This window comes from Cygnus atratus, chromosome 2 (genome assembly GCF_013377495.2).
Source record: "Cygnus atratus isolate AKBS03 ecotype Queensland, Australia chromosome 2, CAtr_DNAZoo_HiC_assembly, whole genome shotgun sequence".
NCBI classification, from domain to species: domain Eukaryota; kingdom Metazoa; phylum Chordata; class Aves; order Anseriformes; family Anatidae; genus Cygnus; species Cygnus atratus.
This window is the reverse complement of record NC_066363.1, coordinates 12,639,495-12,659,511: the sequence shown is the minus strand read 5'-3', so window position 1 is coordinate 12,659,511 and position 20,017 is coordinate 12,639,495. Positions and strand designations below refer to the sequence as shown.

Genomic DNA, 20,017 nt, shown 5'->3' with positions numbered 1-20,017 from the left:
CTTTTTCCATAGTGAGCAACACCCAGCTTCACCAGAAATCTTAACAAGACTCTGGAGGAATGCTGACCAAAACCAAAAATATAAAAATGTCTCTTGCAATATGAATTCAATCAAAATCCATATGTACCAGTCTGCTTTCTTTTTGAGGAATCTAAATTTAAAGAAAACTGAAAGTCCTATCTGTGTCAAAAGACATTGTCCTGTGCTTCAGGGCAAAATCCTAATTTTTATTTTAAAATGACCCTCTTATAAAAATCAAGACTATCATTAATATATCTATATATATATATATATTTCTGTCATTTATATATATATATATATATATATATTTGATCCAGCCAAACTTCCGATTCAAGATTTTTTGCAGTTGAGGTTTTTTTTTCTATTCAAAAAAAAATTTCAAATTCTGTTTAGATTTTGGATCCTCCCTGCCTTCACATGAAGGAGATCACTCATTGAGATTGTGATCACCTAATTTTCCACATTACAAGCAAATCAGTTCTCTTCATGGCATAAGAACATGCAGGATTCATCACAGCTTTGCCCTGTAACAAAATACTCGTGACATAAAGCCCAGCATATGTGTCAACCATATTGCTTATGTGCCCGTAATTCTGAGATATGATGTTTACATTGAAGTTCATAGGCCTTTGAGCCAAACCTTTCTGTTATTCATTACCTGGCTTTCCATTCTGTTCAGTACATGTGCAAGATTTTAGCAATCAAAGTGACATGTTATTTGCTTTTTATAATAACCAATATCAACATCCCCCTCCAAGTTGCATCCTTCCCAAGTAAGACTTGCAAGGAACAAATAAATACTACTTAAACTAGCATTTATTTTGCAATAACCACAGGCAAGGTCACAGGGAGTTTGAATGAAGCCATTTTTCTATACTTGTGCAAAGTCAGTGCCCATGCTTTTCTGAGCAAATCAAACCCAAAATGCTTTTGCCTAGGATTTTTAAATGTGAATTACCCACAGAAAGCTTCTCTGGCTTTGATTCTCCATTTGGATTACCTGCAATTGCTTGCAAGTACTTAGATGCAAATAAGCACCAATTTCCTTTCAAGATCAAAGATTTATTAGATGTCAGATTTTACCTCTGACAATCAGAACACTGTATGCATAAGCCTATTGCTGTAGGTTCTTACATTCAGATTCCCATGTTCATTGTGTTAAACAGAAAGTAGGTTGTTGCCACATAGTAAGTGAATGACCATAACAGTATAAGAAATCTATAATTCTCTCTTGAGGGTTCAACAAGGGAAGTAGGGAAAAAGATTGGATTAATTCTCCTGAAACAGTGTGGTTGGTCATTATTCTTTATGTGGATCAATATGAATTGAGTCTGGGCTATTCTAAAATGTACTGTTACTTTCCAGAAGTCAGTGAGCTATTTTGGTGGTGTACTCAAACCATAATAGTTACATTTGTCAGATTATCCATTATACCTCACATCTCCATAAAAATTCTCAGTGCTCAGATGTGCTGTTGAAATCATCTTAAGTACTTTTGCTTGGAGGTGAGATGATATAGTTAGACCTATTTTGGGTGATATTTTAATGATTACAGAATCAACCATTCTTAAAAAAAAAAAAATGCTGAGGAAAATTTGGTCATAATTATCCTTAATCATTTTGGCTATTTTAAAAATTCTTTTACCATCTAATCTGAGAACAATAGAATATGGCAGGTCAGACATTCAAATATCAGATGCTTCTTTACTATTACTATCAAAGGTTTTTCTCTTCTAATTACGAAGCTTGCTTTCTTAGCACCAGAATACTCAGTGCTCACACATATATACTCAGGATGCATCCAGCTGTATTCCCAGCTGTCCTTTGGGAATAGGTTTCACAGTGGTTTAGATGTCTACCAATCAGATCCTGTAAAGGGCTGAACAACTTCTGTAACTGTCAAGTTCTTTTTTTTAAGGACTAGATTTTTTTTTTTTCAGGTGTAAGCTCTTACTGAAGTAAGAAGGAAGACTTCAGTGGATCTATGATAATTTAAACCAGCTAATATTTTGCCCCTGCTTTCAAAATTTCGGAAGTTGAGATCTTTCAGCACCACGTTACAGGTTGGAGCCATGAGGAATAAAAGTTAAAAATCCCCTTATGACCTCTATCATAAGGACTATGTGCTGAGAATGTATATTCAAGAAAGTGTTTAGAACTGCATAATGTATGCTGTGCAAACGCCCTTCCTCATTTTGACATTGACACTGATTGTCTCAACCCATTGCAGAATGTTTCCTGCTTATAGCTAACTTCATTTTCATTTATCTTCACTGAATCTAATGATAGCAGGTAAAATGTGCAGTCATTTGGACCAAAGCAGTGTGCTTATATGCATTCCCAGTAAATGGTGTCAGGGAATGAAACAAGGATGTCCAGAAACAAAGGAGAACTGCAAGAAAGATATAGAGGGCACAAAAAAGTCAGCTTTTTGAAGGGAATGTGCAAGATTATTGCAATAACCTTTATATGAAAATAAAGCATTTGACCTTTATCTTCACTGCAGCATTTAAAGGATAGGTGAAGTGTTTTGTTTTGTTTTGTGGTTTTTATTTTATTGTATTCAAAAGACAAGAAATAAAATGTGTAAAAAAGCACTTATTTTCAGTGCTAACTGTATCAAGAAAGTAAAACCTATTTTCTCATACAATGTTTAGTAGGCACTGCTGCTCAGTAGATGTCAGTCAAAAGGAGTGAAAAGAGTTGTGAACAGTGACTAAAAATCTCTTCTTCTCTCATTTGTTCAGAATTCAGCCTCTTTTCTCTTGAGATGTCATAATTTCATTGTATCTCCAGTTACCATAGAGTCTTTCAGGATGGACAAGAGATGAATGCACATAAAAGAAGAACAAATGACTAAACGAATGAAAGAAAAAAAATGACTTTTTTTTTCTTTTTTCAAGATCAGTATTAAATGATATCTTTGTTCCTGCAAAAATAAATGCAATGGATTAAATTAAAGCAATGCTGACATTGTGACATGAAAATACAAGGTCATTATTCATTTATTATACCCTACTGAGTCATAGAAGTTATGGAAACGTGCACAATCTCACAGCATATTACCTAAGGTCCTTGATCCTGCTAACATGCACTTTAAAAACGGAAGTCATTCCATGTAACCATAATAGAAAAACTGACATGCTCAGACTTAAGCAGCTGCATAAAATTTTGTGGGATGGAAACCCAGACACATGGCAGCTAATATGAACACAGAAATTAATCTGAATTTCCGTATATTAGCCATGCAGAAATAAATATTCAGTTTACTTCTACTGGAAATGGCAGCTTAATTTCCCTTTATGGATATCATCACACAACAGGAATACAAGGAGATTAAAGTAATATATTAAATTGGCTAATGCAAACCCTTTAAATCATAGAAATTCTATGCCGCATAGAAATAATGCTGCCTAAAGGTAATGTAACACACTTCCTCAAGGTATTTGCATTGAATCAACAGGCAGTGCAAACATACAGTATCCCTGTGAACCAGGTCAGTTAGTTAAGTGACTAAATGTGGATTTGGGATTAGGATTTTCAAACAAACCTGAAGGATTTAGACCATTCCTCTTCCATGCTCTCTTCAAAGCTAAGTGACTAAATGAATTAAATGCCCAATTTTTATTGTTTTTCCTTTGACTTATCAGAAATCCCAGCCTAGTGCTGAAATCCTGGTCCCACTGAAGTCATCTACAAGCCACCCATTTGATTTCAAAAATGCCAGGATTGCGTCTGGGCCACCTAACTTTCCCCACTCCAGAATGAGCATTCTCTAGATGAGAACTGTTTCCGCTCCCATTAATGATTTTATTTAGAGCCAGATCAAGCCATAGGAGATTAGCTTGACTTCAATCCAGCTTAAGGTGAATGACCTTTAAGGGGAACGATCACATGGTGACAATAAGACCTGAATAAAACAACCCCAATAAAAAGCACAAATTTCTGCACAGGGTTTTTATTATGCTTCCAATGGGCAGAAGCCAGCATTGCTGATCTGTGCTGCCACCCTGTGTCACGCAGCACTCTGCCTGCCTTGTGATTGCAGTTGCTAGTGGAGTATTTTCCATGCAGCTCAAAATCACTTACAGTATCATCTCCTTTTCCCTTTCTTTGGTATTGAACTTCTCCCACAGCAAACATCCCACACTAAATTTCCATTCAGTCAGCGGGATTTATATTCCAGATGGAAGTATTTGACATCAGTTTGGTTCAAAACACACGTGTGCATTAATAGTTAAATAAATAAACAAATAAATAAAAAGCTTTCATCGTATCAAAGTCAAACTGATATTTATTTACCACTAGGGACAGACATTGTCGCATGATAATTGTCAAATAGGTTGTGCCCTGATTTAATAGGAAAACCACAATTGAAAATGATGGATAATGTTTTCATTATGTTTATTACAAGGCATTGCTTAATCATACTTATAGTTCATGATGAGGAAATATTTTAATTGGATTTCACTGGGCCAGTCTGGGGACAAAAACTGTCCTTTCATTTTCATGTGAAGTCCTTCAGGCAAAAAGATTCTGATCTTTAATCATGGCCTTTAAATACAACTACAACTAATAAACACATAATTTACATATATATAAAAATTTTACTGTAAATTATAACTTTTAATTCATTACAGATGTGCAAGAGCTTGAATGGACATGGGAAAACCTACCTGACTGCTGTCTTATAGGACAGTCAGTGTTTCTCTCTGTTGAAAAGCTGAAGGGTGCAAAGAGCAGAAACATATATTCCTTTCAATCACAATGTTCCACTTCTTCAAGAAAATATTGTATGTAGAGAAGCCTATAATCTCTCTGTTAAAATCAGCCACCAGCTGAACCCCATGGTGCCTTCTCCATTGGCAGATAGGAATACTTTTAATTAAAGTATGATTTTTGCACTCAGCAATATTCCCTGGCCATTGAGTGCCTATACTTTGTTTGCTTGCATCTGAAGCTGAGAGCTCTGTGATCACTTCTAGTTTGTCCTTCACTTCAGATCTGCAATGGCCAAAGCAGGCAGCTTTGCAGAGCCTCTGCAGCTTTGCCTCTGACTCTTCAGGTTGTTTGTTCAAAGCTCTGTCATTTTCCCTCTGAATTGCCTCTTTCCCAGACTGCAGAATAGGCCATTTCTCGTGGGTCCTCTCTGCTTTAGAGAAATACCTACTAGATACCTATATTGCACTAAATGTCACAAAACTATGTTTAGAGGTTGTTGAGTGGTATACAAAACAAATCACACAGAAAATATGAGATTGTTAACAATTGTTTATTAGATAATTGTTAATTGATGAGTACTGTCTTTGATTGCTATTATTTTTCCAGCATTCTTCAGTGCTGAGAATGGACAGTACTCAGGGAACTCATATTCCTAGTAAACCTCAGGCCACTCAGTGCTGTGATTTTATTTACTGCATGCCATTTAAAGCCTTGAGGGTGTACAGGACTCCCATCTCTTCATGGGCTTTTGTGTGCTATTCTTCACAGCCATTGCTCAGTTTTTCACAAATATTCCTTAATTCTAGGAGTACCTGCACCAAGCAGTGGAGTGTTGGACAAGCTAGTCACAAAACCAGGACTGTTATAAATGCATCAGTGTCATGTTGCATCTATTCCTAGGGAGAGGCTTTTGCTATGGTATGAGAATCACACTTTCTGTAACTCAGACAAGTGTCTCTGAATGGTAATGTACCTTGCTGTTTAGCTGTACCAAATTACCTGAAGCTAGAGATTCCTATTTGGAACGTGGTGTAGTCTTGTACCACACAACCATGGGCTTATCTTCACTATGCTGGGAAAAGGTAGGTATTGCTCTTTGTATTTATGAAAAAAGACTATCCATTTTTGCTCCTATCTTGAAATGCCTGCAGCCTGATTTTTCAGGATTTTCAGCATTTTTATGGCATTTTAAAGCACAGTTCCTTTTGGCTCCGTTTGCAAACCCACCAGATTTTGCTTTAAATTTCAAGTTAAAATGATCTCACCTCAAAGCTGTTATGCCATGGCTAGTTTTGTGGAAAGGTAAACAAGAAAAACCCAGCCTCAACCACATATTATGAATTTTGCATGGTTTCAGTGGAAATCCACGTCTCAGCCTAGATCCTTTAAAAAGCAAGTTATAAATTGCACATGCAATAACTGCACTTGGTTTTCAGAGAAGACAGTGAATAATGCTGGAGGCATTTTATCATTTTGCAGTAGTGTCAAATTTTAGCTTTCTAATGTAATCCTACCTAGCTAATGAGATATGAATGCACGGCTTTTCCCACTGCCAACTGTGTCAACAGCAAGCTCCTTTTGGCCAGCAGCACGATCAATAAGGCGATGCGAGTGGTAAAAGGAAGGAAGCTCAAACCAGCAGTGTGACCAACGAGAAAGCAAGGGTTAAGCTGAGGCTTTGCCATAAGACAGGGCGATAACATCAGTTTTAAATGAGACAAGGGTAGATGCAGTACTGTAATACAGGACAAAATCCTGCTTCTGTGAGGCTTTATGATAAAACAGGGAGCATTCGCCCTCTAGAGGATTAGCGACCAACAGCAGCAATTGCTCTTTCAAAGTCACAAATCCTTTGTTGCAGCTTGCGAATGGTGCCAAATGGTTCAAGTTACTGACATTCCCTTCCTCCTCCTGGCTTCGGTCCTGCTGTGCTCCCAAGACTGTGGAGAAGTCAGAGAGGAGGCGGCTCAGTAGTAGGTGCTTTCCCAGAAGCTGTCACAGAAAAAAAACTACTATAGGTCTAACCACTGAAGCTATCTGGAAAATGATTCAGACATTTCTGGAGCTATAAACTTGCAAATTGTGACTTTCCTGGAACAAAGCAGAGCAGATGTCACTTTTTAACACAGTTGCTTGAATAACAATTCTGCCAGTCTCCTCAGTTCCATTTAAAGATGATGTTATCACCCTTTCCCCTGGCATTGCCTCAAATTACCTCTCGTTCTCTTGTCCCTTCCCTGGCCAGAGTTAACATCCTTAGCATAAGTTTAAGCACCACTGGTCACTGCTGCCCATGGCCCAGGGAAGGTTCTCCTCCAATGGGCACAGCAGGTTCTGGGTGGAGGAGTTTTTCCTCGTGTGGTACCACAGAAGGGCTGCTTTGCTGCCAGAAATGCATCCTCAGTGTCCTTCCCACAGGTGGCACAAGCCTCCATCTGCTTCCTGTTGCATTCTACAATATTCCTTCTACCTCCTCCTCAGTCTCAGAAGGCCTGGAAGATAGGGGAGTTTATGACCCTTTCACTAATTCAACATCTTCCATCGTGCAGACCTAAAATTCTCCACTGCCAATATCAGTTCCCTAAAGACTGCGCCACTCATACCCTCATACCTGTGAAGAAAGCAAAATTTGCCACCTGAGGGGCAGTCAACCAGAATTTCCCAATTTTATCCCAGCATGCAGTGTGTATCATAAAACTTAAGTCTGGTCAGGCAGGACAAAGCTTTTTTTTTTTTTTTTTTTTTCGGATAGTTCCAAAATCAATAATCTGAAACAGTATTCCCAAGACCCAGAAGCGAGGCTAAACTGATCATTTAAGAGAAAACACTTAAAAATGTATGGCATGTAATGGCACTTTGGAACTAGTTACTATTTTTATTTTTGAAATATGTGAAAATTCAACTAAGGTTCCCAAAGGCCTAAATTTTAAGGCTGAGTTGAATTTTAATTGCTTACTAACAACATTATGTAATTCTCTTATTAATCTTCTCTCAAAACAAGCTTACCCATGAGATATACTCCAAAGCCAGTTTGTGTAAAATTGATATTTTTGAAAATGAAAATATATTTGATTTCCTAGCTGGAGTTAACCTCTTCTATACTGAACGATGTATTATGCAGTGTTAGAAAATATGACTGTCCAGTTCTGCAAATAGATACAGCCCTTCTTGTGATTACATCAAGCCTAGAGGAGCACTTCTGTATGCCAGGGTTAGACATTGCCTCATCTGAGTCCAATTGTACCCTAAGACATATTTAAGAGTTGAATAAGTCAAAGTTATTATCATGTTCACTTTTATGCTCAGCTGTTGCTGTAGAATATAGTCTTCTGCCACTCATGTGCTGCCCAGCTGCAGTTTTTTTATTAGGTATTCATTTTGTAAGGTTTCAGACATGTTAAGTACAGGAAGGTGAAATATATAGTACGGCTGAAATGAAAAATATTATATATATTTTACTGACACTAAGTATTGGAGCTCACCTGAGGGTTCAAGGATTCAATGTTCATAGCTACACATTTTCAATTAAAGTTTTCTATTTCCTTTTTAATTCCCTTTTGTCAAAGCCTCACAACTGCATGCAGGATTTTTTTCTATTTTTTATTTTATTTTATTGTGACTACATACCTTGTAGTTACAGTGCAGTCCAGTTCTGGGTACCATTTCTCCTGATAAAATGACAGGAAAAAACAGCATGCAAAACCTTGCTGTGCTGATCCTATTTGCAGTGGTCCTTGATTTGATCAGCAGTTTTCACATTCCCTTCATTTTCTGCTTGTTTGTGAAAGATATGAAGTGACAGTTTATCCTCAGTATAGGGGACAACCTGAACTCTTGATGAAGCTCTAGGAGGGGTTTCTGCTAAACAGTATCCAAGATTTTTAGTGGGAGGTGTCCCTGCCCATGGCGGGGGTGAAGGGGGGGTGGGGGAGGGGTGGAATTAGATGATCTTTAAGGTCCTTTTCAACCCTAACCATTCTATCTATCATTCTGTTATCCAAACAGATAAAAAGCTGTGACATATACATTCCACATACATATGGATACAAGCCAGAGTGAAGTAGAATTTTTTGTTTGTTTTCAAAAATGTGGGAGATTGAAAATAACATGTTAATTTCATGAGTTCTTCTTACATAGGTTGCTATGATTTTGGTCAAAATAAGCAAACACAGTCTTCAGAGAATTTGCTAGTCCAGTGAAAGATTCACTCCTGAGTTAGCTTTCATGCTCCCAAGAAAAGTAACTTTAAAAAATTTGTCAAAATATACAAAACCACACAGGTAACTGAGAAGTCTTTGTTGAAACTATACTTATTTGTTTGGAAAATCCATTTATGCAAAATAGATACTTGTGAAATTGTCTTGTTTTGAAATTCATCATGTAGGGTTAAGATAAAGACATATTTGAATTTCAAATACATACAAATAGATTTGTGTATCTGTAAAAAGTGTCCCAATCCTACAGGAACTTCAGAGGAAGTTTCACTCACGTATGTCAGGGAGGGGTTCATTACATAGGTGCTGTGTGATTATGACAATAAATGAATCTTTTTCCTGAGTCCCATTGACTAATTAATGGAATTCCATTAACTTATCTGTAAAATAATAATAGCAATTTTAATTCTTTGTCCAAGTGCAAAAGTGAGACCTGGTGACTGAAGTAGAGATTATAGTGATCTACAAGTCACCCTTAATCTTAGCAAGGCCAGAGTTTCTTTTGTAAGTCAGTGGCACAGTTAAAAGATTCCTGGAGTTGTGGTATAGAGTCTTCAGTTTTTGTAACTACTAAAGCCATCAAAAATAATAACTTGGTTCTTTCTCATATTATTGGTGCAGGCTGCCATCCAACACTTCTGTAGTAGGTTGCCTTCAATTATTAAGCAGTAAGAGGTGGCAGGTCTTTATCAGGAACAGAGATGAAAGAGAATACTTTGCTTTACAACAAGATGGGAAAGACATGTTGCTGAACATAATGAACTGTATACTATATGGAGTACATCATAATGGGCTCTTTATTTGGGTTACATGTGGAAGATGAAACAAATATGTTCATACATTCCAGAGACATCTTTTCAAAACTTCAAACCACCTCATTTCATTCACTTTGGATAATATTTTACATCTGACAAAGCATAGGATCATTTAGCAGATTAGGTCACATTGCCTATTTGAAGCTTTTATGGATTATTCAAAGGAGAGAGTCTTACATGTCCTGATAGATGTAAGTAAAAGTAAAACATACATGATAAAAACCCTGGCTCAGTTCTGCAACCTTACTTAGGTAAATCTGCCAGTAACACTTAGCAGAAAGCCACTGCTACAGGAATGAAAGCGACTCGTACCCTTGCCAAAATGCAAGGATTGCACAAGCTGCAGCTGTCCTTAGGTAAGTATGCTCTTCTGCCTTTCTGTGAGTACAGTGGTGGTAACAGTACTTGTGCACCTCCCTTTCCAGATGGCTATTTGTACAGCTACGGATAAGTTGAAAGCACCATAAAAAACAAAATCTATAGGGCAATTCTTCAGTGATGTGTGCTTCAAAAAATACTATTTACTTCAGTATGATTGACTACACCATATGTAAGTTAGAAGATATTTTTCGCCCATGAGACTTAAAAGATTAACTGAAAACAAGCTTATTGAGCAAATCGGGAAAAAAAATGCACCATCTTCAACATTTCTGAAGTGTTTTGACTCTGAATCTTCATAAAAATTACACATTTTAAAGTTTTACTTCAATAGCACAAGATGATAGCACAAAATACAGATATTTAATAAGTCTTACAATTGTGTCTCATGTCTAGAATGTGATTATAAGAGTTGGCCAACTGCAGCATGATGTAGACATTAACAGTGGAAGATACAGATGGTTTCTGTTTAGCACTTGTTTATAATAATGAAGTGTAAGTGAAGTTGCATTTTGTGCTGCATGCTAAACAGCTGCGTAAGAGCCAGTATGAAATCTAAAACCAAGTATGATTTAAATTATAACATTGCTTTGCTTTTCTCAGAAACAGCCAGTGAAGTGGAGAATGTTTTGATTACTTTAACTTTATGTCACTTATACACTTGTTTTTATCTTGGTTTTCTGGGACAGTTAGGTTTTGCAGCTCATGCTTTTCTTGTCTGTCATTGAGTTCCCCTCTCATCCACCAACTGACTACTTGCAATGGAACATAGTGAAAGCAGAGGTCTCGGATATTAAATGCCATATTTTGTTAAAACAGACAGATGAGCAGCAGAACAACTTAAATGTTAAGATGATGGAAAAGCAGGAAGAGCTCATCCATTTTATACTCAGTTTTTTGAGCAAGCTGTCCATGCATCATCACTCCAGATCAAGTAAAGTATATGATTTTTCCCTTCCAACCTCATCCATTCTGTGATTTTACACTGCTGGTATGGGCAATGGAAAACCATAGTCAGGATGAGACGCTCCTGAGACCATCACAATACGGGGACAGATAACAGGAACTGGTTCACTTCAATGTACAAGATGTGGCCAACAAGAAATGATATTTGGTTGTTCTGCTGCTCATGGAACAACTTGTCTACATTCCTACCTCTTCCCACAACAAACTTATGATAGCTGAAACAGCCAGAGATGCAAATATGGCATTTTTACTCTAAGCTTGTCAGAATACATCCAGCTGAGTACACTAAGTGTTCAAATAAGCATTCAAATACGAAAAGCTGAAGATTAACAAATAATTGATTCTCTGGCATTTGGAATTCAGAGCTGGCTATACCACATTTATCGTTCACATCACATAAATATTAATTCACTCTCAGAATCTCTTTTGGAGTGTACAAATTTGTCTTGAAACAAAAGCTGGGTGAGATTATGGATATGGTTTGCTCAAAGACCTCTTCCAAAAGGCAACTGGAACAAGACTTAAGAAGGTTAGCCTGCCATCAACTTCCACAACTCTACAGTTTACTCATGGGGTGTTGCACCCTCAGATTTCTTCAAGGTCTTTCTCCCACACTCAGGGGTATGCAGCACAATTTAATTCCATATTATAAAATCACTGCCCCAGTAAGCTGTAATACAGCTCTCTTGCTACTTTATGTAATTGAAACTAAGATTCCTCTCACCCTAACTATGTCTTAGGGCCTTACAGGGATCTGAAGAGACCAAGGGCCAAGTGTGGACCTTAATTTTTATGAACCTTCTCTGGCTTTGCATTTAGAAGACGTTTTTTATCATAGGGGTGCCCTGCTACCCAGACACTTAATTATGTAAAAAAATGCAAAAAATTTGAGGGTTAAATATTTTTTACCTTTCTTCCCTCCTCCTCCCAAAATGAAAGGTAAGAGATAACAAGAAGCAATTCTTTCCAGCATGTGACAGCTGAAATGCAAAGAGATGCAGAGTGGTTTTCAAACTACTCTGAACAGTATCAGACATGGACTAGGTCCCACCTCTCCCCAGAATATGTTTTACTTTACTAAAGAAAGACATAAATTTCATTTTTTTCCATTACTGTGGCTCCACAGGATCTAAAATGTGGTTTTGTAGGTACAGGCAGATAGCTGTCTTAAATAAAATTTTTAACCCTGCATAAACTCCATAACTCCTTTTGTAGGAGAATACACTTTGGCCTGTAAATGTGCTGTATGTGTACCTGCATTCTTAAGGTCTTAATAAAGGCTCTTTGTCAGCAGTGTGACAGGAGCAGGACTGAGGTACCTTATTAGAGCTATGTGAGAGACCATATCTGCACAGCATTAATCTCTGTTCTGGCTTGTCTGACTCTGGTGCAACAAAGAAGTTAAATGAAATAAAACCCAACTAGGGCTAAAAGAAAATTCATAAAGTGGGGACACTCCACAGTAAGTGTCAAGAACGGAGCAGGTAACAGTTTTCTACTTGTTTATCCTCTTGGTTTTGTGGATTATAGTTCTTAAATGGGTCTAAGAGGACAGCAGAATTTATTAGTAGGGAGGGTTTTGCTTTTCTTAGGTTGGCAAAGATGGACTCTGATGATTCATTATTACCTATGTTACCGTTATCTTCCAACAGGAAATGGCATTACTAATGGTTAAAGTGAATTTATTCTAAAATGTTTGTAAAAGGATGAATGAAAAGACTGATAAAACTATGTAAGTGATATTGCTGAATATTTCTGGGTATTATAAGCAACCAGTAAAGGAAGATGCTTCCAAACAGAATTGCCCTTAGAAAGAAGTTCTGTAAGTTATAAATTTTTAAGCCATATTCAGTGGAATAAAACACTGCCACTTGATAATTCATTGTTTTTCTTTGTTAACCCTGAGATTGATTCTCCTTCAGCTGTCATTGTTAACAACTTCCTCGTACATAATTTGGATATAGCATTAAATTGCAGTTTGGAGGCAGCACACAACAAGATATGTATGAAGTTCTCCTTACCCCTAGAGACACTGAAGTGTATACTGGCTTTCCATTCCTGTATTTGTGATTTTCTATAACAAAGTCTTTCACTAAATGATAATCATTTGCAATATCCTTTTTCCTACAAATAATACTGATGTGACTCTAGCTTCCCTCACTTATGTGCATGAATAAGAACCAAGACATTTTTGTTACAGAACCAAGAATTTTTTTGTCAACCTTGACCTAAGCCTCTACCTTTCCTCTACCTTTCTCTCTCCTTCCTCTACCTGAATTCTTTAGTGTCTCAGTATTGGTTAGCAGGGCAAGCAATTCTAATATTTAAATCTTCTAATAAAGATGAAGAAAAAGATGTGAAGGAGGATGGTGAAATCAATCGAAGTGTAAACTGTTATGTGAGGTGTTCATCTTGACTGTCACCAGGTATTCTGGTTTGGTTAAGGTAATCCTAAAACACAAGAAGCACTTGTGTTATGCTACATTACCCCAGGATTTTAGGAAGACACAAGATTTTCCTCTTTTCTTTCTCTCATATCACTGGTTGGAGACAAAACCTGCTCCTAGCACTGCAGCAATGGGAGGTATCCTCAAATCTAATTGTGTGATACAAAGAAGGGTCTGCACATTGATATTATATCAATCCTGCACAGGGTCCCATAGCCCATTGCAGGGTATATTTCCACGTTGTAGGAAGTCTTTAAGAGAAACTGTCAAAAAAACATCACACTGAACATTACCTGTGGTTTTTATTTCCTTTCCTACTGTAAAGTCTTTGTGGTGAACACAGTCTCTTCACACTACCATGTACACATTTAATAACCTTCTACCTGACTCTGACAGGCTTCCTGCTAACAGGCAGGCATTCCTTGGTTACCCCCAAGCCTTAGCTACAGGCTAAACAGGCATTTCCGAAGGTAGGAAAGAAGAAGAAAAACAGGAGCAGCAACACAAACATCAGTTTCTGCCTCCTTCTCTGTCTTTTACTTACAGTTTTGTCTAGAAGGAAACACAGGCAGAGCAAATTAGGAGGCATACTGAGGCCTGGCAAACCAGCTTTGTAAAATACTGATTTTAGTGAGCTGAATATTGGATGAGACCTGTAGTGCAGAAACCTTGGCTAGATTTTTATTATTATTTTTATTTTTTATTGAAGAGAATACTTTCAAAAATATGAATATGAATAATTTTGGAAATGAAATTGATACACAAGCAAAGGGTACAGTGATGTTCAAGACAAAGTTGAAGGTGCAGTCATGCTAACATCCTCTCAAAGAACTATACTCACCAGATCCTTTCTCAGAAACGTGATGGGTGGTGTGTGAAGGAAACAAGGGCATTTGGGATGCTGAAGTTTATCCTTTTCAGATCACTGGATGCCCCACAATTGTCATGAATTCCCTTCACAGAGTCTCTATTCATGGCCTTCAGAAAAGGGTTGACAGACAGTAGTCTCCTCATTATTCTTTCCACTGGCAAAGCAAAATTTCTGACATGCCAACTGTATCTCCTTTAAATTTCTATCTTTCAGAAGACCTTGAGCTTAGCTTTTTTTACTTTAACTTTTTTCTGATCTTTATAAGGAGTTTTATGTTGCTTATACACGTAGTAGAGGGCTATACAGAAAATCTTGTCTCTTCCCTGGGAGTGTGAAGCAGTGTCCTGGGTTAGGTTGGGATAGAGTTAATTCTCTCGATGGAAGCTGGTATTGTACTGTGTTTTGGATTTAGGATGAAAATAATGTGGATAACACACCGATGTTGCTAAACAACTCAGTCAAGGACTTTTCAGCTTCTCACAGTGCCCTGCCAGCAAGGAGGCTGGGGGTGTGCCAGGAGCTGGGAGGGGACACAACCAGAACAGCTGGCCCAGACTTACCAAAGGGCTATCCATACCATCGGACGTCATGGTCAGCAGTAAAAACGAATTGGCCACGGCGTGGCTGCTGTTTTTATTCTTTTCTTTGTGTGTGTGTTTTTTTTTTTTTCCTTTCTTATTAAACTGTCTTCCTCTCAACCTGTGAGCCCTCACACTTTCACCTTTTTCGATTCTCTCCCTCATCCCATTGTGGGGGAGTGAGCAAGCAGCTGTGTGGTGCTCAGCTGCCTGCTGGGTTAAACCGCAACAAGCAGTCACAAGGGAAATAACTTTTATTAACTTTAGCCCTGGGAAAACACTAGAAGAAACGTGCAGATGCAGTTTGTGCTCTGTGCAGGCAGAAATTCTGAGATCCAAGCATGCATGGTACAGGACACCATAAAAAAAATACAGCTATCCAGTTGCAACAGGCATCTACTAGGCGTTTTTCAGAGATTTTAACTTGGTAAAATTTGGCCTTATTGGCTAAAAAGCTAAGAAAAAACACTCTCAAGTGGAAGGGACCAAACTCTGCTCCAGAAAATATAGAATGAGATTTCTTAGTTAAACCCGAGCTAGTATTTTAAATCTTGAATAGTTTTAGTTGAATCTTTTGAAATAAACAGCTAGTACAGGCACAGGAATCTTTAACTCAGCTATATAGGTAAATTTGTAACTGATTGAAAACAAAATCTTTCGAGAGAAAAGTAAAGGTATACCAAGTAAAGGTATCCCTCTAGTCAAACACCGAGGATTAAATTGTCACCTTATTTTTACCAATTAAAAGATGATGTAATTGCAGTTATTAGATCTGACTCTAAATAACTGAACGCAAAATTTGATCATGGTAATTCCAACAGTTTTAAGCAATTTGTCAAGATGAACAAACTAAGATCATTTTATATCTGTTATACTTTTACACAGCAGTGAGATTTTTCTTAATTAAGAATTCTTAAGATGCAAAAGTCATGTTTATGAAATTAATATACACATATGTATGTGTGCCTGTACATTCACAAATAGTATAATGTTCCACTCTTATGTTACTAGTGCAACAATAATCCTAGACAGTAATAAAATGGGAAAAAAAAAAGACAAAATAGTAATAATAGAAAAAAAAATCAGTTTCTATTCCATTTCCCAGAAGAAATGCTTTGATGTGCAAAATACATCATAGACAATAGCAGGAGAAAGAAAAATATTTTAAAGTTGTCTAAGGGGTACAATAAAAGTCCTCCATTTTGTGATTAAATTTAAGTTTAGGAGTGACGTTTGATAGATTTTGAAACTCTGCCCAATCAGACTGGTTAAGTTTGTGAAAGGTTGCTTGTCAAATGCTATGTCAGTGATACGAAAACAGACAGCCAGTAAATCATCCTTCCAATATAAACATCAACTAAAAATAAATAAATGTCTGCAGCAGAATGTCAGCTTGATGCTCCATTAAGATGAATCTTACAAACTATGAAGCAAACTCAATAATGATGACAAGAAATCTGTAAAAAGAGACAGTCGCTTATGGCCAAATTAGGAAAGTGTTAGTAAAACTAGGGAACTGAATAGTCAACAGGAAAATAAATAAATAAATAAATAAAAGACAAAAAGAAATGTCCTTTATAATAAAAATTGATGCAAATTAACTTTTTTTTTTCTGACTATAAGAAAATAAACTATAAATATATCAAAATATTTAGAAATATTTAAAAATTGCACTAAACTCACTCTGTGAATTCACTCTGTGTGAATCCTGGAAGTACTTCTTCTCATTTATTCTTTTGACAACATGTTTCATTAGGTTGAAAAAATGTATAAGTTCTCATCAGTACTTGTTCTTCATGGTGTTAATCTCTAGAAACGTATATACTGAAAGCAACTCCCATCAAACTGGTGTGACTTCAGTCTACTCTGAAACAAAATACAGAGGAAAAAAGGAACACAGGAAAGAAAAAATAGAAACACAATAGGTTAAATGAAAGGAAATCAGGTATAAAGAAAATAGGCAGCGAACAAATTACACTCACTAGTACACAGTTCCTAAACTTTACAAGAGTGTTACTGAATCTTTCCACTAGGATTAAAAATGAACAAGAAAAAAAAATGTAATTAAGACAGATGATAGGTTATATAAGTTAATACACAGCATCCAAATTTTAACTAGAGCAAGTTATTGGCTGTGTTATTTAATTTAAAAAATAATGAAATGGGAAAATTATATGGAAAACACAAAAGAGAAAAACAGGAAATGAAAGACCAGGAGCCACATAGCTAGAAGGGAGATGGACAGTGTGCATTAGGGCAGCACAACCAGCAGCAGGGACAGGGACAGTGAAGGGCAGTGAGAATCGTGCAATGATGCTGAAACCTGAAGCGAGACTGAGCACAGGCAGCAGCGGGAGGCAGACAGCAAAGGGGAGGAAAAGGTCAGAGATGATAGAGACAAAAATTCCCTGCATGCCTTAAATTCATTTTTTTTTTTTTTTGTCAGTCAACATTGAAGCAAAGATGTGAAGACAAGCAGCTTGGAATGCGCCAAGCATCCGTTGCTCACACTGAATTTATTTAAAATCCCACGTACTCTCTGCTTTCAGAATCAGGCTTCTGATGTCTAAATAGCTAACGAGACTCATGTTTAGGAAGGAGGGCTTGGTAATTTGGTGGCCAGACTTCGCAGATCTTGTCCTCCTTTGAAACCTCATGAAAGTGAGATATGGAATCCATTATGAGTTATGACCTACAAACCACAATGATGTGCAAAATGGAAGGAACAGAAACCTATGCACGGACATCCAACGTACCAGCACTTTACTGGTGGGTACAATGGTGTCTGCTGAATCTTCACTGAGGCCCCTGTTACGACATTGACTGGAGTATATTTCTGCTAGACTCTTTATCTAAGGTGTACCATTCCTGTATGAAAGGCCTTGTGCAGGAGATAATGACTCTGCACACGCAGATACAATTGCAGGATTTGGCCCTGGTTTAGTTTTCCCCTTGTTGATTTTGTTTTGTTTTTTCCCTATCAAAATCATTTCATATTGGTGGAATATGAAATTCATATTTGATATTCATGGGCAGGCACAGCTGCAGACAGTCCTTGAAAGACATATATATATATATCTTTTTTTTGAAATAGCAAACAGGCTTTTCTCAAATATTCCCTTTACAACCAACACAGCTTTTGATTTTCCTGAGAACTCCCCGAACGTCCAAAGACATTACACAGAGTCGATTTTATCTTTTTATTTCTTGTCGTGTCCTTCCCCTCCCCCCCCAACCCCCTCCCCACCCCAAAGTCTCTCCTGCCTCTCCCCAAAATCAAATGTTTTCGGGCCGTGTACCCCCAAACACCACCACTACAGCTCGGGGCCAGCAGACGCCAGCCCCACCACCGCCAAAGGCCCCCCAGGCCCCCGCACGGGGCTCCTCACGGGCTCCCCCCGGGGCGGGCCGGGGCTGCGGGCGGAGCCTCCCGCCGCCAATGCAGGTCGCGGGGCCGCGACGCCTGCGCCGCTCCGGCTGCGAGGCCCGTCGCCGGCCTGTCCTCCGCTCTCGTCACGGTTCCCGTCCTACCGAGCCATGTGGAGCCGCTACCGGGCGGCCGGGGGGCTGCTGAGCCGCGGCCGGTGAGGGTGGGCAAGGAGCTGGGGGGAGCGGGAGGGAGGCAGGGAGGGAGGCTCCGGCTGCGGTCGTGTTTTCAGTGGCTTGCCCTCCGCTGTCCTCACCCAGCACGGGCAGGGGGGAAAAGGCCTCGTTCCCTGGTGCGGCGCTGCCATCAGACCGCGTTTGCTTTAAAGAAAAGTGTTGTTTCAGGTCTCTGAATCAGACGTCGTGGAGGTGGAAGAGCGTTTCTGCCAACGAAAGAGCGCTGCAGTACAGGGTAGGAGAGCAAATCCATGGCTTCACTGTACGTCAGGTAGGCATTGCCTTTTCTTGACATTACTTTTGTGTTTGTGCAGATTCATTTTCTCTTGGTGGGGAAGTGTCAAAATGAGTCCAAGTGTCCGCACACAGTGCAAATATTTACGTAGATGCTTTGGTTGGTCTTTTAAAACTTATATAGTAGTTTCTTATATTTATCTGTCTGCAACTAAGTTCTCTGGATATCATAAACACGTGATCCTGTAGGGACTTTGCTATTCCAGAGTAAATGATGTGCCATGGGAGTATGTGTGTCTGTTACAAATGCTGAGCATTCAGTGTGGTCTTCTAAAAGTATGGGTACATAACTGATGCTTCACCATGTGTTGTTTTATAGAAGACATTAAAGTAAAATTTATCCCCAGAGTTGCTTTTGATTGCTTTGTTAACAACTTGCAATAGCAATAATATGTGGAATTTCTTTTTACTTCTTTTAAAGAAAAAAGGCAGAAGCAGAGAATGAAGGTAATCTGCAAACAGTTATTGGTAGTAACAGAATTAGTAGTAGAATTGAGTTCCTTGATTCCTTGGTTTTTCTTTTGCTGCCCTAACCACTGATATTTGAATATATGCCTTCTCTTTTAATTTGTTATCAGGTTGTTTTGGTCTTAATATCTATACTGGAAGAGTATAGTTCTCTGATTTTAGTGTAGTTTATTTTTTTTATTTACATACAGTGTGTTTTTTTTTCATAAAACATAGAAACAAAGAACTTGTGTAATACTGTATGTGGTGTCATTATGTACAGGATCAGCAAACTGATCACTGCTATATTATTCTTAATTTATTTGATCTCCTGGGAGACATTCTAATGTAGGTGTTTTCTTCTAATACAGGTGACAGCTGTTCCTGAGTTGTTCCTGACTGCAGTCAAGCTTAGTCATGACAGTACAGGAGCCAAATATTTACATGTTGCTCGAGAGGACTCCAATAATCTGTTCAGGTAAAATGTTAGTATATGTATAGCATGTTCCGTCTCAGCATCAACTTGTGGTTTATAAACTGTAATTCAGCTTTGTAACTGGATTTTTCAGTGATAACAAAGATAGTAGTACTTTGTGGAACTTCCTTAGAATTATTCAGGTTGGAACAGATGTTACGAGAGCTGTTGTTAAATATGCTGCTC

General features: G+C 38.0%; 1 protein-coding gene across 1 annotated transcript in view; it reads left to right on the top strand.

Annotated features, from left to right (window-relative positions):
- The first annotated feature begins 18,453 nt into the window (after positions 1-18,453).
- Positions 18,454-20,017, top strand: part of PITRM1 (pitrilysin metallopeptidase 1) — a 29,310-nt gene continuing 27,746 nt past the window's right edge. Inside the window, exons 1-3 of the mRNA XM_035564281.2 lie at positions 18,454-18,596; positions 18,784-18,886; positions 19,728-19,834. Of these exons, the coding sequence (XP_035420174.1) occupies positions 18,550-18,596; positions 18,784-18,886; positions 19,728-19,834 (257 nt within the window). The 5' untranslated portion in view covers positions 18,454-18,549. The remainder of the gene's footprint in view (positions 18,597-18,783; positions 18,887-19,727; positions 19,835-20,017) is intronic.